This window comes from Mesoplodon bidens (assembly GCF_964165515.1).
Source record: "Mesoplodon bidens genome assembly, chromosome: 2".
Lineage (NCBI taxonomy): Eukaryota > Metazoa > Chordata > Mammalia > Artiodactyla > Ziphiidae > Mesoplodon > Mesoplodon bidens.
The window spans coordinates 138,852,340-138,878,487 of NC_138177.1; the positions used below are offsets into that span (position 1 = coordinate 138,852,340).

The 26,148-nt window shown below is 37.0% G+C and overlaps 1 protein-coding gene across 1 annotated transcript in view; it reads right to left on the reverse strand.

The window, feature by feature from the left end:
* PRKAA2 (protein kinase AMP-activated catalytic subunit alpha 2) overlaps positions 1-26,148 on the reverse strand; it is a gene marked incomplete at its 5' end in the record, with an annotated part of 57,734 nt that overhangs the window by 21,041 nt on the left and 10,545 nt on the right. The window contains one exon of the mRNA XM_081223818.1: positions 3,862-4,003. Within this exon, the coding sequence (XP_081079944.1) occupies positions 3,862-4,003 (142 nt within the window). The remainder of the gene's footprint in view (positions 1-3,861; positions 4,004-26,148) is intronic.

Consider the following 26,148-nt stretch of genomic DNA (forward strand, 5'->3'; position numbering starts at 1 on the left):
AAGTTTTAGGCTTAGGAAGCTGTGTGAATGGTATTTTCATTCACGCACAAAAATACGTATATATGGGATAAAAAGTTCAACTTAGTTTCAGATGACTCTGTGACTCCAGAATGAAAACACCAATAAATAGTTCGATAAATGTGTTCAGAATTCAGGAGCAACATAGATTTGTAAATTTTTAAGATAGAGATGACAAATGACACCGTGGTAGTAGATAAGGTCACCCAAAAAGGGTTCACTAAGATTACTCTAGCTCAGAATGCTGAAATACATCAATATCTAATGGCCAGGCAGATAACAAGGGACCCATAATAGAAAGTCTCAAGAAGAGGCAAGAATGTAAAAAGAAAATCAGAAGACTGTGGTGCCATGGAAACCTAGAGACTACAACATTTCAAGGGGGTAGTGATGAATAATGTTAAAAGCTGACCGTAGGTTGGATAAGATAAACATTTTTAAGAGTTGGCAGGCAAAACCACCTCTACCAAATTAGAAAGTATTGATCCTTTGACCAGTTAAAATGAAGTTTCCCTAAGAACCATGGGGGAATGAAAAACAGGACAAAAGTCATTTCAACAAACTCTAGTTCACGGGAAAGTTTGGAGTTTCCTTTCAATCCTGTTTATTCCTTTTAATTTTCTCCCAGTGGGGTTTTTTCAATTGGAATTAATAGAGAAATTGTGCAATATATAACCTTCATTCTTAGTATTTATTTTTCAAACTTTCTTGCTTACTCTAGAAGCCCATTCTGTAGCAAGGAAACTATTCTTGGCAGTTAGTCCAAGACTGCAGAGAACAAACAAAACCACTAAAAGCATCAGGTCTCTCTCCCTGTTTAAATCACTAACACTGTTAAAGGCTACGTCAATAAGCTTGTTGTGTAGCAAGAATACATGAGTGCCTTTTTAAAAGAAATTCAGATCCACAATTAAAGAGGAAATGTGGCAGAATGGATAAGCTCAAGGCTGGAAGCCAGAAGCTTTAAACATTAAATTCACCTCTGCCAATTACCTTCTGACCAATATTGAGAACATTCTATAACTCCTTCACAAAACAGCAAATAATTAAATAATTCTAAAACAGAATGATATAAGTAATCAAACCAAAATCAAATAATTATAAGTAATTAAAGAAATGGAAGGAAGAAAACACTAGTAGTTATAACATCAAAAATAAGCTTCTAAATCCTCATGACAACTGCAACTGCTTATTGACAAAATCTGACTTGTGTTTATAGGAACAGAACAGGAACTAGAACTCATACCCTAAATGAACAAAGTTTCCCTGGGATCTTTCAGGGTTCATATTCTAAAAGTGATGAAGTCAGGAAACAAGGAAAATACAGAGATCTCTCTCCTCTCCATTCTCACTTTGGCATGTGACATTTTTAGTCTGGTTTCCCAGTTTTCTCCTCTTATAGGAAGTGACCACTCAGTAAGGAAGAGCAAAGAGACTTAGCTTAGAAGTCAGTAACTAGAATAAAGTCATTACTAACATGGAGCTGAAGTCAGACATGAGCTGTTTCAGTTAATTGAAAATCATTCGGAATCATGAGAGGACTGGAATCAGTTTGCAGGCTGCCAATTCCTGCTTCTGGGCCAATGCACATCTAATAGCAGGCATTGTAACAGTGAGAACACATTTAATCCTCAAATAGCACCATGGGGTATCCCCATTTTAAAGTTAAGGAAACAAAGAATACAAGAGCGAGTCACTGAACTCATAGGTGATATTTTAATTCCTATGATAATCTTTAAAAACCTGTATATACATATTCTGGATTATCTAGAATACAGGTCCTAGACGACAACCTCATAATCAAATACTGCCATACAATTTCAGGGGCCTCATTTTCTGTTTATGTTTATGATCAAGTGAACTTCAAATGAAGATCAAATGACACTGAAGCTTACTGTTAGAATGAAGTTTTCATAATAGTGATGTGAGTCATCACAGGTCACCCAATGGCACACCAAACCCAAAGAAAGCCTTCTTTGAACAGTCAGTGACATATTCATGCTGTTGGTAAGATACACCAAGTGGGACCCTCATTTAACATACCAATTTGCAATGGTTCTCTAGCAATAAATGTATCTAGTTATAGAACTACTATAAATATTATAAATATATAAATGCATGTTCCAAATCCCAGCAATAACTGGATCAGCCATTCATTTAAGGATTTCAAGAATGCTACTGTATTGGTTTCCTATTGTTGCCATACTTAGAACTTAGTGCTTAAAACAACACAAATGTATTCTGTTATCTTACATAGGTGTAAGAGGTCTGATAGGGTAGAAGTCTGACACATGCCTCACTGGGCTAAAAAAATCAAGACATAGCAGGGCTGCATTGCCTTCTGGAGGCTCTAAAAGAAATCCATTTCTTTGTATTTTCCAACGTTTAGAGACCATCTGCAATCCTTGGTTCATGGCCCCCTGCCTCCATCTTCAAAGCCAGGCACAGCCAGTTCAGTCCTTCTCATATCCCATCACTCTGACCTTGCTTCCATCCTCAAATCTCTTCCTCTGGCTTATGATTCCCTCTTCCACTTCTAAAGACCATTGTATTACACTCGGACCACCCAGATAACCCAGGAAAATCTCCCTATTTTTGTCAGCTGATTAGCAACCTTAAATCCATCCATAACCTTGGACTTCTCCTTTGCCATGTAATATAACATACTCACTGGGGATTAGAACATCTTGGGACTGGGGGGCATCATTCCCTACCACAGCTACTACGCAGCCTTGTTATTAGGTAAACAACATGCCTCTAGAGGGTTATCAAGTCGTTCCCCATCAGTGCTGACATCTAAAGATTACTCACTAACAAAGTTTAGGCTAAATATAACCTCTGACTATAATGACCTAGCAAACAAAGCCTCAAAGATATTAATACTACTGCCTGTCGTCTCAGTTTTCTCAGTACTGGAGTAGAAATTAACAGCATGGCATTTGAAATCAGATATGAACTCAACTACTAGCTCTGCAACTTACTAGCTATTTAACCTTGGACAAGTTGCTGATCCTCTTTAGATATGCAATTTTCTTATCCATAAAATGAGGATGATAATACTCCTTATATGCTTATTGTGAGAATGAAGTGAAATTATGTATGTAAAATGCTCAATACAGTTTCTAGCCATTATCAGGTAGTCAATAAAATTAATATTTATTTTATTAAACTCTATCCAAGCTTTAAGATAAAAGTAAAGACAGTTTTCAGTGTTTAGCATATTACATTTTTGCAATAAATATTAAACATAACTTCAAATGATGTAAAGGAACACTGCTGCATACTTAATGTCTAAATTTTCTATGGGTCTAGTTGATTTTAAATTACTATTTACCTTTCAATGTAATTACTTAGTTTATTTATTAAACTCTTAATTTACTTATCTTCTAAGTTTGTAACTTGTCTTATCCAAAAAGAAAAAAATTCATTTGCCTTCCTAAGGGCTTTACGATCAGTAATTAAAGTAATGATTGCAGTTTGGCAAATAATATTCAATACTATGGCAGATAATCTTTAAGAGTAATTTTCTACCTTTTCCATAAAGAAAATATCTTGGTATGTTAATTAAAAGTGACTAGGAAATAATTATAAAAGAAATCTAGAAATAGCAAAGTACTAAATGACCTTCAACATGAATATTAGTGATGAGCCAATTTAAAATTAGACTTTTAATTCTAAACCAGAAGTATGCAAAAAAGGATTGATGAGGTTAAATGAATTAACACTTGCTAAATATAAATATGAAAAAATTGTATATTTATAAAAGTTTAAAAATAAATAATTATTAAATATAATATTTTAAGACAGTTTCTCTTTTATATTATCAAGTGCAAAAATACTTACAGTTTGATAATATGAGGATGACGAAAGAGTTTTAGATTTTGAATTTCTCGTTTTATTTTTCCAACAACATCTAAACTGCGAATCTTCTGTCTATTTAAAATTTTAACTGCCACCTTATGGCCTGTTAATTGATGTTCTCCAACTAGAGAAAAGAAAAAGGAAAATAACCTTGCTGTCATAGCAACATAATTATTTATTCATGCTTCATTCCACTGTAACCCCAAACTTCTTTACTCATATATGCGTCTTTGATATCATTTATTGCATAGAACAGAAGATATGATATCTCATTTCATGTCTGTCTCTTCTATTGGAGTATGCACTCCTTGAGGACAGAAACTATATCTTAGTCTCCTCTGTATCCTCAACACCTAGCACAGAGATGTTAATTAAATCTTTGTGGAAAGGATGACTGAATTCTATATTCTTACCTGAAAGTATAATCAAATTTGAAACATCTTTTGGATAGAATAGAATAGAATTTACTATGTTTTGTTAATCTCTTTCTTTCTCTTCTTCTGGTTAATCCAGTCATTGTATTATTGAAGAATAAATAATTGCTATAATAACTAAAACTCATAACTAGTTTTAAAACTATTTCATCAGAAAATCCACATGTAACCCTTTTTTTTGGCCTTTTCTATAAAGCTTTCCCGTTTTCTCCCTATTTGATGGAATCTCAAAAGATGTAACACTGAGGGTTTGAACTTCTTTCAAACCCTCACAGTATATTTATAAAGCTCATGGGTCATTCATCATTTTGAGGCTATTTTATATATTTGTATTTTTGAAAAATCATATGACATGAGCTATTAGCTCTTACCCTCCTTGAATAAGACAGTCAGTATTCATCTGAATCTCCTAGGAAGTATATAAGCACAGTATTTTTTGTACATACTGGATGCATCACACTTCCTGATTTCAAACTATACTACAAAGTTATAGTAATCAAAACAGCATAGTACTGGCATAAAACCAGACACAGAGATTAATGCAATAAAGAGCCCATAAATAAACTCATGCATATAAGGTCAATTAATTTATGACAAAAGAATCAAGGATACACAATGGGGAAAAGATACTCTCTCCAATAATTGGTGATGGGAAAACTGGATAGCCACATACAAAAGAATGAAAATAGACCCCTATCTCACACAGTACATAAAAATCAACTCAAAATGGATTAAAGACTTAAATTTAAAACCAGAAACCATAAAACTTCTAGAAGGGGGTAAGCTCCTTGATATTAGTCTTAGCAATGATTTTTTGGGACTTGGCAACAAAAGCAAATATAAACACGTGGGACTAAATCAAACTAAAAAGCTTCTGCACAGCAAAAGAAAACATCAACAAAATGAAAGGGCAACCTACTGAATGGAAGAAAATATTTGCAAATTATATACCTGATAAGGGGTTTTAATACCCAAAATATATAAATTACTTAACAACTTAATAGCAAAAAACCAAACAATCTGATTTTAAAAATGGACAGAAAAACTGAATAAACCTCTTGCCAAAGAAGGTATACAAATGGCCAAGTACACAAAGTCATCAGGTAATCATAACTAACCATCAGGTAGATGCAAATCAAAACCACCACCACAATGAGCTATCACCTCACACCTGTCAGAATGGCTGTCATTAAAACTGAAAAGATAACAAGTATTGGTGAAGATGTGGAGAAAGGGGACCCCTTGTGCACTGTTGATGGGAATGTACATTGATGTAACCACTATGTACAACAGTATGGAGGTTCCTCAAAAAATAAAAAATAGAACTACCATATGATCCAGCAATCCCACTTCTGGATACTTGAAATAAAAACAGGATATCAAAGAAATATCTACACTCACATGTTCATCACAGCATTATTCACAAAAGCAAAGATATGGAAACTACCTCAGTGTCCATGAACATATGAATGAATGAAGAAGATGTGGTGTGCATATTCCCTCTTTCTCTCTCTCTCTCTCTCTCTCTCATGTACACACACACGCGCGCGCACACGCACACACAGTGCAATATATTATTAGGTCATGAGAAAGAAAGAAATCCTATTTTCAACATGGATGGACCTTGAGGGTATTATGCTAAGTGAAATAAGCCAGATAAAGAAATACTACATGAGATCCAGTTATATGTGGGATATCAAAGAAAAAAAGTCAAACTCATAGAAACAGAGAGTAGAAAAGTGGTTGCTAGGAGCTGGGGGATGAGGGAAATAAGAAGTGGGTAAAAGGGCACAAACTTTCAACACTAAGATGAATAAGATATGAGGATCTAATGTAAAACATCACCATGATGAACACTTTAAATATTTTATAATTTTGTCAATTATACCCCAATAAAGCTGAATCTTTAATTAAAGTTTTTTCAAATCATTGCTTTGTCTATGATATCTGAAGAAATAACACACTCATTTATCTTTATATCTGAAGAAATTTTTCTTCGTGAAGCAATGGCAAAGAAATGGCATCAATGGAATTGGGGGAGGATCAAGATGGCAAAGGAGTAGGACGGGGAGCTCACCTCCCACAAAAACATTAAAAGCACATCTACAAGTGGAATGATTCATACAGAAAATCTACTGAACACTGGCAGAAGACCTCAGACTTCCACAAGGGCAAGAAAACCTCCACATAAACATATAGGACAAAGGAAAAAGATAAAGAAAGGAACTGGGACAGGTCCCGAACCCCAGGAAGGGAGCTGTGAAGGAAGAAAGGTTTATGCACCTTGGGGAGTACCCTCACCAGTGTAGAGATCAGCCTGGATGGAGGGGGAGCTTTGGAGCCTAGGAGGAGAGTGCAACAACCGGTTTGTGGAAGGCAAAATGGAGAGTAACAAACACAGAAGGTTGTCACTGCCACCCTGTGCTCCCCAGCCTTAGACACTTGCCTGTCCGTGTGGGTGGGGGCTGGGTGCTGAATCTCAGCCTTCAGAGGTCAGACCCAGGAAGAGGACCGGGGTTGGATGTGCAGAGACAGCCTGAAGAAACTGCACTGTGGCAACTGAGGGGGTACTCAGAAGAAACCAGAGCTCACTGGAGAGGCAAGGTGCCATTATCTGGGGGTGTACAAGGAGAGAGGCGGGAACACCATAAGAGCGTCCTTCCCTCTGAGCTCTCCCAGGCAAGAAGACACCGCCTACAGGAACTCTGGGCGTGGGCACAAGTTGTCACTACCATCCTGGGCTCCAGAGGAGTGCTGTCCCAGGAGTGCATGGGTAGTAGCCACCCTTAGGAGACTGGTGAGCAGGTGCCAAGCTCTGTCCTGGGAGTGTGGGAATGGCAGCTGCCCCTAGCAGAGCCGCAAGCAAGCAATGAGCTCTGCAGCCACTCTCCCCAGAGTGCACAAGGGCCACTGCACCTGCATACGCTGCATCAAGGGGATAACAGCCAACACACGCTGAGGAAAAAGACAGCCAGCATCCAAACTAAGAGCAGCCCCTCAATCCTGGAAAAGGTGGGGGAGGAGAAGAACTTGAGCTCACTTCCTCTCATGAAAACACCAAAATCACAACTTCCTAGTGAATAACCATTGAAAAAAGACTAGAACCTACTAAAAAAGATATTTTATATTCAAAGACAAAGAAAGAGCCACAATGAAACTGTAAGAGGAGTGCTTTCATGACATAATAAAATCCCATACCCCTTTGTAGATGACCCACAAACTAGAAAATACCTAGATTGAAGAGGTTCTCCCACAAGAGTGAAAATCTTGAGCCCCTGTCAGGATCCCCAGCCTGAGGGTCTGGCATCAGAAGGAGGAACTCCCATACCATCTGGCTTTGAAGGCCAGTGGGGCTTGAGTGCAGGAGCTCCACAGGACTGTGGGAAACACAGACTCCACTTCTGGAGGGCTCACACAGTTTTCACATACACAGGGACCCAGCAGAAAGCAGTTAACTCAATAGGAACCAGGGCTGGACATACCTACAAGTCTTGGAGGGTCTCCTGGAGAGTCAGGGGTTGGCTGTGGTTCACTGTGGAGGCAAGGACATTGGTGGCATAGGCCCCAGAAAATATTGATCAGTGTGATTTCTCCCAGAGGTCACCATTTTGGTATCAAGACCTGGTCCTACCCAACAGCCTACAGGCTTCACTGATAGAATGCCTCAGGCCAAGTAACCAGCAGGATAGGAACACAGCCCCACCCCTCAGCAGACAGGCTGCTAACACCATACTGAGCTCACAGCCATCTCTAAACACATCCCTTGACAAGGCCCTACCCACCAGAGGGACAAGACCTAGCTCCACCCACCAGTGGGCAGGAACCAGTCCCTCCCACCAAGAAGCCTGCATAAGCCCAAGGACCAACCTCACCCACCAGGGGACAGACAGCGGAAACAAGAGGAGCTACAATCCTGCAGCCTGTGGAACAGAAACCACAATCACACAAAGTGAGACAAAATGAGACAGCACAGAAAAATGTTCCAGACAAAGGAACAAGATAAAAACCCACAAGAACAACTAAATGAAGTGGAAATAGGCAACCTACCTGAAAAATAATTTAGAGTAATGATAGTAAAGATGTTCCAAGATCTCAGAAAAATAATGGAGACACAGATCGAAAAGATACAAGAGATGTTTAACAAAGAGCTAGAAGGTTTAAAGAACAAAGAAACAGAGATGAACAATACAATAACTTGAAAGAAAAATACACTAGAAGAAATCAATAGCAGAATAATCGAGGCAGAAGAACGAATAAGTGAGCTGGAAGACAGAAAGGTAGAAATCACTGCCGCAGAACAGAATAAAGAAAAAATAATGAAAATAAATGAGGACAGTCTAAGAGACCTCTGGGACAACATTAAATGCACTAACATTCACATTATAGGGGTCCCAGAAGGAGAAGAGAGAGAGAAAGGGCCTGAGAAAACATTTGAAGACATCATAGCTGAAAACTACTCTAACATGAGAAAGGAAACACTCACTCAAGTCCAGGAAGTGAAGAGAGTCCCATACAAGATGCTAAGACACATATTAATCAAACTGACATAAAATTAAAGCCCCCCCCAAAATTTAATAGCAACAAGGGAAAAGCAACAAACAACATACAAGTGAATCCTCATAAAGTTATCAGCTGATTTTTCAGAAGAAACCTGGCAGGCCACAAGGGAATGGGCATGATATATTCAGAGTGAAAGGGAAGAACCTACAACCAAGAATACTCTACCAGCAAGGCTCTCATCAGATTTGAGAGAGAAATCAAAATCTTTACAGACAAGCAAATGGTAAGAGAATTCAATACCACCAAACCAGCATTAAACAAATCCTAGGAACTTCTCTAGGCAGAAAATAAAAGGCCACAGCCAGAAACGAGAAACTTACAAATCACAAAGCTCACCAGTAAAGGCAAACACAAAGCAAAGGTAGGAAATCACCCACACACAAATATGATATCAAAACCAGCAACTGTGAGAAGAGTACAAACACAGGATATTGAAAATGCACTGGAAATTAAGAGACCAGCAACTCAAAACAATCTTGTACATATATAGACTGCTATATCAAAACCTCATGGGAGGGCTTCCCTGGTGGCGCAGTGGTTGAGAGTCCACCTGCCGATGCAGGGGACACGGGTTCGTGCCCCGGTCTGGGAGGATCCCACATGCCGCGGAGCGGCTGGGCCCGTGAGCCATGGCTGCTGGGCCTGCGCGTCCGGAGCCTGTGCTCTGCAGGGGGAGAGGCCACAACAGTGAGAGGCCCACCTACCGCAAAAAAAAAAAAAAAAAAAAAAAAACCTCATGGGAACAACAAACCAAAAATCTACAACAGATACACATACAAAAAAAGAAAAAGCAAACCGAACACAGCACAAGATAGACATCAAATCATAAGTGAAGAGAACAAAAAAGGAAGGGAAGAAAAAACACCTTCAAAAACAAAGCCAAATCAATTAACAAAATGGCAATAAGAACATACATATTGATAATTACCTTAAACTTAAATGGATTAAATGCTCAAACCAAAAGACAGACTGGCTGAATGGACACAAAAATAAGACCCAAATATATGCTGTTTATAAGAGACCCACTTCAGATCTAGGGACACATACAGACTGAAAGTGAGGGGATGGAAAAAGATATTCCATGCAAGTAGAAATAAAAAGAAAGCTGGAGTAGCAATACTTGTATTAGACAAAATAGACTTTAAAATAAAGACTGTTACAAGAGACAAGAAAGGACACTACATAATGATCAAGGGATCAATACAAGAAGGTATAACAATTGTGAATATATATGCACCCCACATTGGAGCACCTCAATATATAAGGCAAATGCTAACAGCCATAAAAGGAGAAATCAACAGTAACACAATAATAATGGGGGACCCCACTTTCATCAATGGACAGATCATCCAGACAGAAAATCAATAGGAAACACAGGCCTTAAATGACACATTAGACCAGATGAACTTTTAATTGATATTTATAGAACATTCCATTCAAAAGCAACAGAACACACTTTCTTCTCCAGTGCACATGGAACATTCTTCAGGATAGATCACATCTTTGGCCACAAATCAAGCCTTGGTAAATTTAAGAAAATTAAAGTCATATCAAACATCTTTTCTGACCACAACACTATGAGATTAGATATCAATTACAGGGGAAAAAACTGTAAAAGACAGACACATGGAGGCTAAACAACATGTTACTAAACAACCAATGGATTACTGAAGAAATCAAAGAGGAAATAAAAAAAATACTTAGAGACAAATGACAACAAAAACACCACAATACAAAACCTATGAGACACAGCAAAAGCAGTTCTAAGGGAGAAGTTTAGAACAATACAATCTTACCTCAGGAAACAAGAAAAATCTCAAATAAACATCCTAACCTTACACCTAAAGCAACTAGAGAAAGAAGAATAAACAAAATCCAAAGTTAGTAGAAGGAAAGAAATCATAAATATCAGAGAAGAAATAAATGAAATAGAGACAAAGAAAACAACAGAAAAGATCAATGAAATAAACCTGGTTTTTCAAAAAGATAAACAAAATTGACAAACCTTTAGCCAGACTCATCAAGAAAAAAAGATACAGGACTCAAATCAATAAAATTAGGAATGAAAAAGGAGAAGTTACAATGGACACCACAGAAATACAAAGGATCACAAGAGACTACTACAAACAACTATAGGCCAGTAAAATGGACAACCTAGAAGAAATGGACAAATTCTTAGAAATACACAACCTTCCAAACTGAACCAGGAAGAAATATAAAATATGAACAGACCAATCACAAATACTGAAATTGAAACTGTGATTAAAAAACTTCAAACAAAAGTCCAGGACCAGATGACTTCACAGGTGAATTCTATCAAACATTTAGAAAAGAGTTAACACCTATTCTTCTGAAACTCTTCCAAACAATTGCCGAAGAAGGAACACTCCCAAGCTCATTCTATGAGGCCACCATCACCCTGATACCAAAACCAGACAAAGATATCACAAAAAAAGAAAATTACGTGCCAATATCACTAATGAACATACATACAAAGTCCTCAAAAAAACTACTATCAAACCAAATCCAACAATACATTAAAAGGATCATACATGATGATCAAGTGGGATTTATCCCAAGGATGCAAGAATTCTTCAGTATCTGCAAATCAATCACTGTGATACATCACATTAACAAACTGAAGAATAAAAACCATATGATCATCTCAGTAGATGCAGAAAAAGCTTTTGATAAAATTCAACACCCATTTATGATAAAAACTCTCCAGAAAGTGGGCATAGAGGGAACCTACCTCAACATAATAAAGGCCATATATGACAAACGCACAACTAACATCATTCTCAATGGTGAAAAACTGAAAGCATTCCCTCTAAGATCAGGAACAAGACAAGAATGTCCCCTCACTATTATTATTTAACATAGTTTTGGAAGTCCTAGCCATGGCAATCAGAGAAGAAAAAGAAATAAAAGGAATACAAATTGGAAAAGAAGAAGTAAAACTGTAACTGTTTGCAGATGACATGATACTATACATAGAAAATCCTAAAAATGCTACCAAAATGCTACTAGAGCTCCTCAAGGAATTCAGTAAAGTTGCAGCATATGAAATTAATACACAGAAATCTGTTGCATTCCTATACATTAAAACAAAAGATCAGAAAGAAAAATTAAGGAAACAATCCCATATACCACTGCATCAAAAAGAATAAAATATCTAGGAATAAACCTACCTAAGGAGACAAAAGACCTATACTCTGGAAACTATAAGATGCTGATGAAAGAAATAGAAAATGACACAAACAGATGGAAAGATATACCACGTTCCTGAATTGGAAGAATCAATATTGTCAAAATGACTACACTACCCAAGGCAATCTACAGATTCAGTGCAATCCCTATTAAATTACCAATGGCAATTTTCACAGAACAAGCCCCCAATTTTTAAAAATTTGTATGGAAACACAAAAGGCCCTAAATAGCCAAAGCAATCCTGAGAAAGAAAAAAGGAGCTAGAGGAATCAGGCCCCCTGACTTCAGACTATACTACAAAGCTATAGTAATCAAAACAGTATGGTACTGGCACAGAAACAGAAATATAGATCAATGGAACAGGATAGAAAACCCAGAAATAAACACATGCACCTATGGTCAATTAATCTATGACAAAGGAGGCACGAATATACAGTGGAGAAAAGCCAGTCTCTTCAATAAGTGGTGCTGGGAAAACTGGACAGCTACATGTAAAAGAATGAAATTAGAACACTCCCTAACACCATACACAAAAATAAACTCAAAATGGATCAAAGACCTAAATGTAAGGCTGGACACTATAAAACTCTTAAGAGAAAAACATAGGCAGAACACTCATCGATATAGATTGCAGCAAATTCTTCTTTGAACCATGACATACAGTAATGAAAATAAAAACAAAAATAAGCAAATGGGACCTAATTAAACTTAAAATCTTCTGCACAGCAAAGGAAACCATAAACAAAATGAAAAGACAACCCACGGAATGGGAGAAGATATTTGCAAATGATGTGACTGACAAGGGATTAATCTCCAAAATACACAAACAGCTCATGCAGATCAAAAATGAAAAAAAAACATCAAAAAATGGGTGGAAGATCTAAATAGACATTTCTCCAAAGAAGACATACAGATGGACAAAAAGCACATGAAAAGATGCTCAACATCACTAATTATCAGAGAAACGCAAATCACAACTACAATGAGGTATCACCTCACACTGGTCAGAATGGCCATCATCAAAAAGTCTACAAACAATAAATGTTGGCAAGGGTGTAGAGAAAAGGGAACCCTCTTACACTGTTGGTACAAATGTAAATTGGTAGAATCACTGTGGAGAACAGTATGGAGGTTCCTTAAAAAACAAAAATAGAACTACCATATGATCCAGCAATTCCCACTCCTAGGCATATATCTGGAGAAAACATAATTCAAAAAGATACGTGCACCCCAATGTTCACTGCAGCACTATTTACAGTAGCCAAGACATGGAAGCAAACTAAATGTCCATCGACAGAGGAATGGATAAAGATGTGGTACATGTATACAATGGAATGTTACTCAGCCACAAAGAAGAACAAAATAATGCCATTTGCAGCAACATGGATGGACCCAGAGATTATCATACAAAGTGAAGTAAGTCAGACAGAGAAAGACAAATTTCATATGATATCACTCATCTGTGGAATCTAATTTTTTTTAAAATGGCACAAATGAACTTATGTACAAAACAGAAAAAGACTTACAGATATCAGAAATAAACTTATGGTTTATAAAGGGGAAACGTTGGGGGGAGGGATAAATCAGGAGCTTGGGATTAACATACACATGCACACACTACTACATATAGATAACCAACAAGGACCTACTATATAGCACAGGGAACTCTACTCAGTATTCTGTGATAACCTATATGAGAAAGGAATTTGAAAAAGAATGAACATATGTATATGTATAACTGAATCACTGTACTGTACACCTGAAACTAACACAACATTATAAATCAATTATACTCTAATAAAATTAAAAAAAATAAGAAATGGCATCATCCCTTGAAACAGTTAAGCACACTGATAAGCTAATTGGTTATCTGAGGTCAAAAGATTCAAATGCGTTAAGAACACCCCCTCTTTTTGCTGAAATATACTAGCCTCTATTACCTAATAACTTATTAAGTGAATTAATACTTACCTATAATTAATTAAATCCAGATAGTTGTCTCATAGTCACATCCTACCTGAAAGCTGAATGAATATTCCTAAAAATCTTGTAATATAAACAGATTTAACACCAAGAATTTCTTTTTGTGTATTACAGCTATAAACTTTTCTATGGAAGTAACAGGGGAAAAAAGGCTTGGATTCCTTAATGTTTAACTAACATTCATTTATTCAATCTAAAAACATTTGCTGAGCACCATTTACATGCCAGGACTATGCTGATCAAAGACACATGTAAAGAGAGATTTAATAGGTCTCCAAATTTTAGTAGGGAGAAAAACAATCAGCAATAAAGGAGCTAAAATCGATTCTGTATGGTAGCAAATCTGTTTGAAAACTGTTAGGGATACCTTATTTGTGAAGGGAGAACATAATGAGAAACAACATTTTTAAAACCCAAGGATGGACAAATTTGCCATAATTTATCATGTATATAAGTAAATATCCAGATCAGTACCTCTTTTGACAGGAGCAATAAAGAACACTCATCCATGGAACAACTATTTAATGAAGCCTACTATAGTGTATTCCATACCAAGTGCAGTTAATAGGCACTTGGGATGTAAGCAGTGAACAAATTAGTTCTGTCACACTGCTAGGTGTCCCCCAATATCTATTCCAGCCCTCCTTCCCAGACATGTGGTTCCCAAATTACACCTGAGCACATGTCTACCCAGAGTAGAGACTGCATCCTAATATCTCTTGTAACTAGGTATGGCCATGTGACCTATGTTCTGGCCAATGACATGCGAGCAGAAATGTCTCTAGCAGCAGCTTCTTCCTCCCTTCCTCCATCCTGAAGCCTGGAACTACCTGCTCAGACTGTTACAAGAGAGTAAAATACTATCTTGTTTAAGCTATTCTTACTTTGAAAATTCTTGTCATTCACAGCTGAATCTCAGTAATACCCTATTCAGAATACTTTAAAATGCAAAATGTTTGAACTTATTTCAAATTTCCCATTTTGCTGAACTACTATCCATGAACTAATGGAAATAAACTATAATTTATAGCCCATACAATTTCTTGGATTAAAGGATTCTACAAAATTATCACTCATTAGTGGTCCATTTTGTTTTTCCCAAACTCTATTCAAATTATACAAAATACTCTCTAAAGCGATTGAAAAATCTATACTTATCCAATCTATCCTTTTAGAATTTTACATTTGATAAGGTGAAGAGCTGTTATACAGAAGAAAGAATAAAACTGTTTTATATTGTTCTAGGAGCAAAACTGGGAATAATCAATACAAATTCTTTCAACAGAGTCCTCTGCTCTATGAAGCCCCTCTCACCTCCTTTTTCATCACTCAAGCCTTTACTGAAAATTAAAACATTAAAATCTTTTAATGTTACTACTGTACCCTGAGTATCCTTTTTTTCACAGGATGTGTAACACTAACGTTTATTGATTTTTCAGTTCATCTCTCAATACTAGATGGGAGGGGGCTGGAGGTCAGGTCCCCTGTAGTCTTTTTCTATTGCCAGGGTTGGCAATAAGCGGTAAGCCAAGAAAATGAGGCACAGAGAAGTTAAGAATTTGCCCACATTCGTTCAGCTATGAAGTAGCAGGGCTGGAATTAAAACCCAGCAGCACACACCATCCAATATTCAAATAGAGGAAGCTCAGCCATTTGTCAAGATCACCATAAGATAAATTCCTGCATTAACTAACAGGTTGGACTAGATCAAGCCTAATTCCCCTTCCAATTCTAAGATTTTTGTAATTATATCCCCAGGGATCATTCCACACTGCATCTTTTAAGGGTATAAATCTTTTAAGCCACTCTAGCCTCTTGATTTTAGTTGTCATTTTCTGGATGCTTTCCAGCTTTTCCTGATACACAAGACGCAGGACTTCTTATGGCTGTATTATGGAGTTGTAAATACATGATTGTTTTGTACAAAGACTATAATTTTTCTAATGTCCAGTATCATTCCCAATGAAGTCTAGCATTTTTTTTTTTTTTTTTTTTTTTTTTTTGCGGTACGCGGGCCTCTCACTGTTGTGGCCTCTCCCGTTGCGGAGCACAGGCTCCGGACGCGCAGGCCCAACGGCCATGGCTCACAGGCCCAACCGCTCCGCGGCATGTGGGATCCTCCCAGACCGGGGCACGAACCCGTGTCCCCCGCATCGGCAGGCGGACTCTCAACCACTGCGCCACCAGGGAAGCCCAAGTCTAGCATTTTTTACCATAAGCATGGACCCTATAATTTTATGAAAAATAACTTGCAACACTTCTCTTCCTATATATTATTCCATATTAATTCATTTAAAATACTTCATTCAATTTTAATATCATAATTTAGAACAGTAATATATCTAATAAAGAAACAATTAAATCTAATTAAGATTTATTAAAATATTTTATTAAAATCTAATTTAATAGAAATCCTTTATTAAAATCCGATAAAAGAACAATCAAAAAATAAACTATTGTGTATTTTAGGTCTAAATTATAATCTATTTATATTTGAGGCTCAAAGAACTGTCAAAATGTCATTCTTCTGTGAAGGCTACAAACTGTATAATATGTATAATAATTTGAATTATTATTATTATACAGTATGTATAAATAATTGTATAGTCTTAATGTAATACTATACAGCAATGAGAATGAATGAATTACAACTACATGCAATGCCGTGGGTAAATCTCACAAACATAATCTCAAGTTAAATAAATGAGAGAAATATGATTATACTTCTATGAAGTTCAAAAATAGATGAAACTATTTATAATCCATGGATAGTGGTGACCTTTGGTGGGGGTGGAAAATGGAAACGTTAACTAAAATGGGACAAAGGTGGGGGGCTTGTGTGATACTGGTCATTTTTTGTGCCTTTAAGTAGTGGTTATATGTCTATATTCAGTCTGTGAAAATTCATTGAGGATTTATGTAAGAAATCACTTAGAATGTATGTACCGCTTTACATACATGGTACAATTCAATTTAAAACATTAAGAAAGAATGTTTGGATGACACTATATCCATACCTAGGCTATTACAAGCCAAGGGACGCCATGTGTCAGAAAGCAGGGCCTTGTGTGGCATCAACCACCCTTAGTCATTTGTATCAAGAGCCTTCATTCTGGGAGTCCAGAGTGCCATATGATGCACACATGTTCTGACCTCTGCCTTCAGCAGACTCCTGCCAAAATAACACAAGCCTCCTTTCTTCTTTGCCCATGGTGAAAGAGAACAGTCTCACTGCTTTTCTCAAAATTTCCTTTCCTTGAAAGTCCTTTAAAATTCTCTAAAGGACAGTTATGAACAGGAAGCAAAACCCTTCCTGTTTTTATATACCACGGATTAAAAAAGTACTATGGGCACCTTATATACAAATCTTATTTATTCCCCAGAGCCCTAAAAGTAAATATTACCCCTAGTTTACAGATGAAGAAACTAGAATTAGAGAACAATGAGGAGCAAGGTTTATCTGCCTCCAACACACAAGCTCAAAACTCACATTACTTTGCCTCCCAATAACCAGGCTCTCTTGATTATAACACATCAAGCGTGCTTACTTACATGTTTATCCTTTTATGTCCAGCATTTCAGCTGAGAAATCAGGGCACAGTAAAGGGATGGAGTGAGAAAAATCAAGGAAGAAGAATTGCTATGTTCAGCTCAAATGCAGGCTGGGGTAGGGCTGTGGCCTTTGCTATGGATCATATATATGAAAGCTGTTCTTTAAGAACTGCCTAATTTCAAGAAAATAAAATGCAGGCTGAAATAATCCCATAATACAATATGCAACATGTACTAGATTTTTATTACTGAGAGAACAAACTCACATATCATTGAAGACCTTCTTCTCTTAGTTGTTTTTACTCCCTGTTGGCCTGAACATTCATTTGTTCATTCATTCAATCAACAAATATCTTCTGAGGGTCTAATGTGTACTAGCCATTGCTCCAAATGCTGAAAATGCAGGTATAAATGGAACTTGTATTCTGGAGGGGAATATAAACAATAAATGAACATATAATAATGGTGATAGAATGATAAAAAAATGAAAATCAAGCAGAGTACTGGGAATAACAAGAATGACTGGGGTGAGGGTGGGAAAACTAATTTGAACAGATCAGGAAGGGCCTGAGGATGTGATTTTTTTTTTTTAGCAAAGACTTATTCTGAAGCTACCTTCTTTGAGAACTGATTACATGATATGCTGTATTATGCTTTATTTTTGCAACCTGTGTTTATACTGGCTTGGACTATAATTTTAAAGTACTTCTTTAAAACTTAAGTCAATCAAGAATCCCATAGGAGAATCAACTTACTTTTTACAGAATCATTTAAGACGAATCATTTACATAGAGTCAGGGAAAAAGTTTTCTGGTATAGAAGAGATTATTTAAAACTGCTGGAGAAAGTATTAGCATTCAGGTCAGAGACAACAGATTTGAAAAAATGTTCATAGATGTTTCTCACTCCAGATGAACAACAGAATCTTCCGGAAACACTCCCGAAGTTTCTTAAATCATCCCCTCTCTTCTCTTTCCAACTCTGGTCCTTACGTGTCTATTCTCTTTCTGTGTTTCTCTTATTCTACATGCTTTGTCTCCCTCTTGTTCACTCTCCTTCCTTTTCCTGTCTTCAAACATCTCCCCCTCTATGCCCATCAACTGCCCCTACCCGAATAATTTTTGTTTGTGAATATATTTACTGAATATCATTTTATGTTCCATAGAATTTCTCCTGAAAGTAGAATTGTGGAATAATTTAGAGGTCTCTCCAAGTGTTCATTTTAGTGGTTACCCTAGAGATTACAACATTCATCTTGGACATTAATAGAATCAAATATAATGTTTTCACCATTTCCTAGACAATGCAAGGACTTTAGAACACTTTAACTCTATGCTTCCTCTCCTACTTTTTCTGTTGTTGTATTTTAGTCCTACATGTATTTTAAATCTCGCAAGATGTTATTACTTTACATAGTCAATATCTATTTAGTTACCCACATATTTACCCTTTCCAACAGTCTTCATTCCTTCTTGTACTCTTGCTTCCATCTGGGAAAGCATCACCTATTTTTCTGCCTGAAGAATTCCCTTTGGTGTTCCCTTTACTGTAGGTCTGCTGGAGACATATTCTCTCAGTTTATGCTTACCTGAAAATGTATTGTGCCTTTATTTTTGAAGAATATTTTTGTTGGGTACAAAATTATAGGTTAGCAGTTTGTTTCTTTCACCTCTCTGAAGATATCACTCCACCGCTTCCTTGCTTTCATTGTTTTTGTTGAGAATGTCTGCTTATTTTTGTTCCTTGGAGAACAATATGCCTTTTTTTATCCTTTGGCTACTTTAAGATTTTCTCTGAACATTTTCCCCCATCTCTGCATAGACAGATGAAGTCCACTCCAGTATAGGAGAGTCTCAAGCAAAAACAAAACCAAACAAAAACAAAAAAACAGTTTTGAGCAGTTTTCCAATGATGTGCTTAGGAATGGTTTTCTTATATTTATTCTGCTTAGGGTTCACGTATCTTCTGAATCTGTGGCTTGATGTGTTTATCAATTTTGGAAAACTTTCTCCCATTATCTCTTCAGATATTGCTTCTGCCCCACTCCCTCTCCCTTCCGCTTCTGGAACTGTGAAAGTGCCTACTCTGCATGATCATCAATGGTCTTGGGTTCAAAATGACATTCATACTCACAGGACACAACAGGTAGTAATCTTAAGACTTAGCTTTTTGGAAGGACTTAGGACTGGAAACAGTGTATCAGCATGGCAAAATCAGACACATCTTTATCAGGAGTCCTTAAAATATCAGTCGCTGCTTCCCAGACCCTTAATCAATCACACAAGGGAGACTAGGTTGAAGATGGATACAATCTACTCCAGCATTCAGAAGTCTCAAACAGTAACCACATCAAATGCATGCAGCTTCTAAGCCCGGCACAAGGGGTGCACTGAGTTTTCCTTTGGTTATTTTTATAGATTCCCGTTCTCTGCTAAAATTCTCCACCTTGAACATATTAATAACAATTATTTTTTAACTGAATAAATTTGATATGCAGTATTGTGTAAATTTAAGATGTATAGCATGTTACTTTGATACACTTACATGTTGTAATATGTTTTTCAACACAGCAATATTTATCACATTATATAATTAGAGTATCATTGTCTATATTAATTATAATGTGAATTAGATCTCTATGGCTTATTTACTATTCATTACAAGTTTGTACCCTTAAATACCATCACTCTTATCCCCCCTTCCAATCCTCTGGTAACAACCACTTTACTCTGTTTTTTACAGGTTTAACATTTTATATTTCACATATAAATGACATGATACAATACTTGTCTTTCTCTGACTTATCTCACTTAGCATAATGTGCTCAAGGTCCATCCATACTGTCACAAATTGGAGGATATCCTCCTCTCCCATGGCTGAATAATATTTCATTGTGTACATGTACCACAATTTTTCAGTCATTCATCTGTTGATGAGCATTTGGGTTGTTTCCATATTTTTGCTATGGCGAATAATGCTGTAATAAAAATTGGATTGCATATATCTCATTAAAATCCTGTTCTCTTTTTTGGGGAATATACCTAGAAGAGGAATTGCTGGATCATATGGTAGATCCATTTTTAATGTTTTGAGGAACCTCCATATCATTTTCCACAGTGGTTGGACCAAGTTACATTCCCACTAACAAGTATAAAGGTTCCATTTTCACCACGTCTTCACCAGCACCTGTTGTCTCTTGTCTTCTTGATGACATTCATTATAACAGGTATGAAGTGATATCTCATTGTGGTTTTGATTTGCATTTCCCTGATGATTAGCAATGTTGAGCATCTTTTCATGTCTGTTGTCCATTTTCATGTCCTCTTTGGAAAAATGTCTATTTAGTTCTTCTGCCCATTTTTTTTTTTTTTTTTTTTTTTTTTTTCTTTTTGCGGTATGCGGGCCTCTCACTGTTGTGGCCTCTCCTGTTGCGGAGCACAGGCTCCGGATGCGCAGGCCCAGCGGCCATGGCTCACGGGCCCAGCCGCTCCGCGGCATATGGGATCCTCCCAGACCGGGGCACGAACCCGTATCCCCTGCATCGGCAGGCGGACTCTCAACCACTGCGCCACCATGGAGGCCCTCTTCTGCCCATTTTTTCACTGAATTGTTTGTTTTCTTATTAAGGAGACTGCATTCTTTATATATTTTGGATATTAACCCATTATCCCATATATGGTTTGCAAAAATTTTCTCCCATTCTATAAACCTACAGATGATTTAAGAAGCTTTGGGGATGTTTCTGGAAGATTCTATTGTTCATCTGGAGTGAGAACATCTATGAACATTTTTTCAAATCTGTTATTTCATTTTGTTAACTGTTTCTTTTGCTCTGCAGAAGCTATTGAGTTTGATGTAGTCCCATTTGTTGATTTTTGCTTTTGTTGCTTGTGCTTTTGGCATCATGTCCAAAAATCACTGCCAAAAACAAAATCAATGAGCTTCTTCCCTACATTTTCTTCTAGGAGTTTTATAATATCAGGTCTTTTGTTTAAGTCTTTGATCCATTTCAGGTTAATTTTTGTGAAAGAGAGTTCCAATTTCATTGTCCTGCATGCATTTCTTCAGTTTTCTCAGCACCATTTATTGAAGAGACTATCATTTCCCCACTGGGTATTCTTGGCTCCCTTGTTGAAAATTAGTTGACAATACATGCTGGAATTTAATTCTGGGCTCTCTATTCTGTTTCACTGGTCAATGTGCTTATTTTTATGCCAGTAAAATACTGTTTTGATTAAAATTCCTAAGTATGATACCTTCAGCTTTATTTTATTCCTCAGGATTTCTTTGGCCATTCAGAGTCTTTTGTGCGTCCACATAAACTTTAAGATTTTTTTCTTCTACTTCTGTGAAGAAGGCCTTTGGCATTTTGATGGTGACTATATGGAATTTGCAGATGGCTTTGGATCGTACGGCCATTTTAACATTATTAATTCTTCCAACCCATAAACACAAGATGTATTTCCATTTGTTTGTGTCTTCGATTTCTTTCAGCAAAGGCTCATAGTTTTCACTGTATAGATCTTTCATTTCCTTGGATAAGTTTATTCCTAAGCATTTATTGTTTTTGATGCTATCGTGACTGGGATAGTCTCCTTTATTTATTTCAGATCCTTCATCATTAGTGAAAAGAAATGTAATTGACTTCCGTATGTTGATTTTGTATCCTGCCACTTTACTGAAATTGTTGATTCATTCCAACAGCTTCTTGGCTCTAGGATTTTTTTTATGTAAGATCATATCATCGCAAAAAGTGATAATTTTACTTCTTCCTTCCCAATTTGGATGCCTTTTATTCCTTTGTCTTGCCTAACTGCTCTAGCTAGGATTCCAGTACTGATTCAGTCTTGGTAGGTTCTGTGTTTCTAAAACTGCATCAATTTCTTCTAGGTTATGTAATCTGTTGACATATAACTGTTCATAACAGTCTCTTATGATTCTATATTTCTGTAGTCATCTGTAATGTCTCATCTTTCATTTCTAATTTTACTTGAGTCTTATTTTTTTTCTTAGTTTAGCTAAAGGTTTGTCAATTTTGTTTATCTTTTCAAAGAACCAGCTCTCAGTTCCATTGATCCTTTCTATTGTTTTTCTGGTCTCTATTTCATTGTTTTCCTTTCTGATCTTTATTATTTCCTTCCTTCTACTAACTTTGGGCTTAATTTGCCTTTTTTTTGAATTCCTTGAGGTATGAAGTTAGGTTGTTTATTTGAGATCTAATTTCTTAATATATGTGTATATTGCTATAAATTTTCCTCTCAGAACTGCTTTTGCTGCATCCCACAATATTTGATATACTGTATTTCCATTTTCATTTGTCTCAAGACTTTTTATTTCCCTTTTGATTTCTTCTTTGACCCAATGGTTTCTTATAAGTGTGTTGTTTAGTTTTCACATATTTTTAGATCTTTTCACTATCTTCTTGTTGTTGATTTCTAGTTTCATACCATTGTGATCAGAGAAGATGGTATGATTTCAATCTTAGATGTGCTAAGATTTGTTCTGTAGCCTATCATATGATCTATCCTGGAGAATGTTCCATGTGCACTTGAGAAGAATGTGTATTCTGCTGCTGTTGGATAGAATGTTCTGCACATGTCCATTTGTTTTAAAGTATGATTCAATTCCAACATTTCCTTGTTGAATTTGTTTGTATGATCCACTGCTGATAGTAGAATACTGAAGTTCCCTACAATTATTGTATTATTGTTTATTTCTCCCTTAAGATCTGTTATTATTCGCTTAATACATTTTGGTGCTTGCATGTTAGGAGCATATATATTTATGATTGTTATATCTTCTTGATATACTGGCCCCTTTATCATTATACAGTGACCTTGTCTCTTCTTACACTTTTTGACTTGAAGTCTATTTTGTCTGATATAAGTATGGTTATGCCCACTTTCTTTGGGTTGCCATTTACTTGGAATATCATCATCCATCCTTTCACTTTGAGCCTTTGTGTGTTTTCAGAGCTAAAGAGTCTCCTGTAGGTCACATATAATTGGGTCTTTTTTTTTTTTTTAATCCATCCAGCCACACTGTGCCTTTGGATTGGTGAGTTCAATCCATTTACATTTAGGGCGATTATCTGATATGTAAGAATTTACTACTGCCATTTTATTTTTATCTTCTGTTATTTTTATCTCTCCACTGTTTCTTTTTCCTTCTGTTTCTGTCTACCTTTATAAGTTGGTGATTTTTCATGGTGATTTGCTCAGTCTCTCATTTTTAAAAAAATATTTATTTTCCTTGGTTTTTTTTTGGCTGCATTGGATCTTAGCTGCAGCACACATGATCTCTGTTGAGGCATACAGGATCTTTTTATCACGGTGCATGGTCTGCTCGGGTTTCTCTCTAGTTGCAGCTCCTGGGCTTCCCTCTAGTTGTGGCGCACGGGCTCCAGGGCACCTGAGCTCTGTAGTTGTGGCACGTGGGCTCCAGAGAGAGTGGGCTCTGTAGTGTGTGGCACACGGGCTCTCTCGTTGAGGCGCACGAGCTCAATAGGTGTGGCACGCAGGCTCAGTTGCTCCACGGCATGTGGGATCTTAGTTCCCCGACCAGGGATTAAACCTGTGTCCCCTGCATTGGAAGGCAGATTCTTTACCACTGGATTGCCAGGCAAGTCCCTCCCCCTTTTTTTTAATGTTTCAATTTCCATTCTAGATTTTTGCATTGTGGGTACCATGAAATTTACATGAAACATTTCATAGATAAAATAGTCTTTTTCTGCTGATAGCAATTTATCTTCATCTGCCTATGAAGGTTCCATTTTTTACTGTTCCCCTTTTACATTTTTGACATCACAAATTATCTTTTTATGTGGTGATTACAAGTTGTGGCAGCTACAGTTCTTTTCCTTTAAACTTTATACTCTAATTAAGAGTTTAATATACTATTCTAAAAAAGGTTAGTTTTCTGTCTAACATCTTAATCAGAGCTTTGTGTACTTTCATCTTTCATTTCAGCTTGAAGAGCTCTTTTCAACATTTCCTGTAAGGCAGGTCTAGTGGTGAACTGCCTCAGCTTTTGTTTGTCTGGGAAAGCCTTTATTTCTCCTTCATATATGAAGGATCATTTTGCCAAATTGAATATTCTTGGTTGGCAGCTTTTATCTTTCAATATGTTGAGTATGTCATTCCACTCTCTCCTGGCCTATAAGAGTTTCTCCTAAGAAATCTGCTGATAGCCTAATGAAGGTAATCTTGTAGGCTACTATTTTTCCTTGCCGTCTTTTAAAGCTATCAGTGACCTTTGACAGCTTTAATATAATCTGTCTTGCAGAATATCTTTCTGTGTTGAAATAAGTAGTGGTTCTATTAGCTTTGTGGACTTGTATATCCAGTTCCTTCTCCAGGTCTGGGAAGTTCTCAGATATTATTTCTTTAATACACCCTCTGCTCCCTTTTCTCTCTCTTCTCCTTCTTTTGGCTCATTAGATGAAGTCCAAGAGTTCTTGCAGGGTTTCTTCACTTTTAAAAAATCTTATTTCTCTCTCCTCTGCCACCTCAATCATCTCTATATTCCTGTCCTTGAGCTCACTAAATTCCTTCTTCCATCTGACTGCTCTATTTCCACTGCATTCTAATTCTTCATCCCACTTCTTGAGTTCTTCAGCTACAGGATTTCTGTTTGGTTCCTTTTTAGAATTTCAGTCTCTTTGGTAAAGTACTCCTTCTGTTTGTTAACTTTATTCCTGAGATCACTGCACTGCCTAAGTTTTCCTGTAGCTCATTGAATTTCCTCATAACAGCTAATTTCAACTCTTTATCAGTTAGATCACAATATTCCATGTCCTTGGGTTTGGTTGTTGGAAAACTGTCATTTTCTTTTTGTGATACCATATTACAATGATTTTTTCCCATGGTGATGGATGAAAAGAGCCTTTGCTGACACGTTTGAAGTAGCAACACCTTTCTTTATTTAGGCAAGGCTTTGTTTACTTTGCTCCTAACAGTTCAGTACACTGGTAATTAGAAGACTTCCTTTTGTCTTCCAGAAGGTGGCGCTATAGCACAGGTTTTTCATTTCTCTTACCAGTGCTAACTCATCACTAAGGTTGGGAGTTGGGAGTGGTGCAATAAAAACAAAACAAAACAAAAACTATCAGAGAAAAATGAAAGAGGGGAGGGTGGCTGGCGGCACAGTGAGGGAGGTGTATATTAAGCACTTCAGACTTTGGGTGTGCCCACATCCTAGTAGAGGGATCCCCAAGTTTGGGGCTGGGGGGGACGGACAGCCAGCAACCGTGGGCAGTCCTCTTGCCAGAATCCTAGGACCGACAGCGGGAGATGCTTTCCTTCAGTTTTTTTTGTCTGCCTAATTCTCTTTCCTTTCCCTCCCCCAGTCACTGAGGTCGCTCCTCAGAGAGAGCAACAAGCTCCTGCAGCTGCAGCATGCAGAGCTGGGCAGACCCCACTGACCACCTTCACCCTCACCTCCTCTGCCAAAAAGGTCTGTGCTGGCCCATGGCTAGACCTGCTGCCACCATTCCCTCACTCCACAGCCTCTTCTGCAGTCCAATCTACCC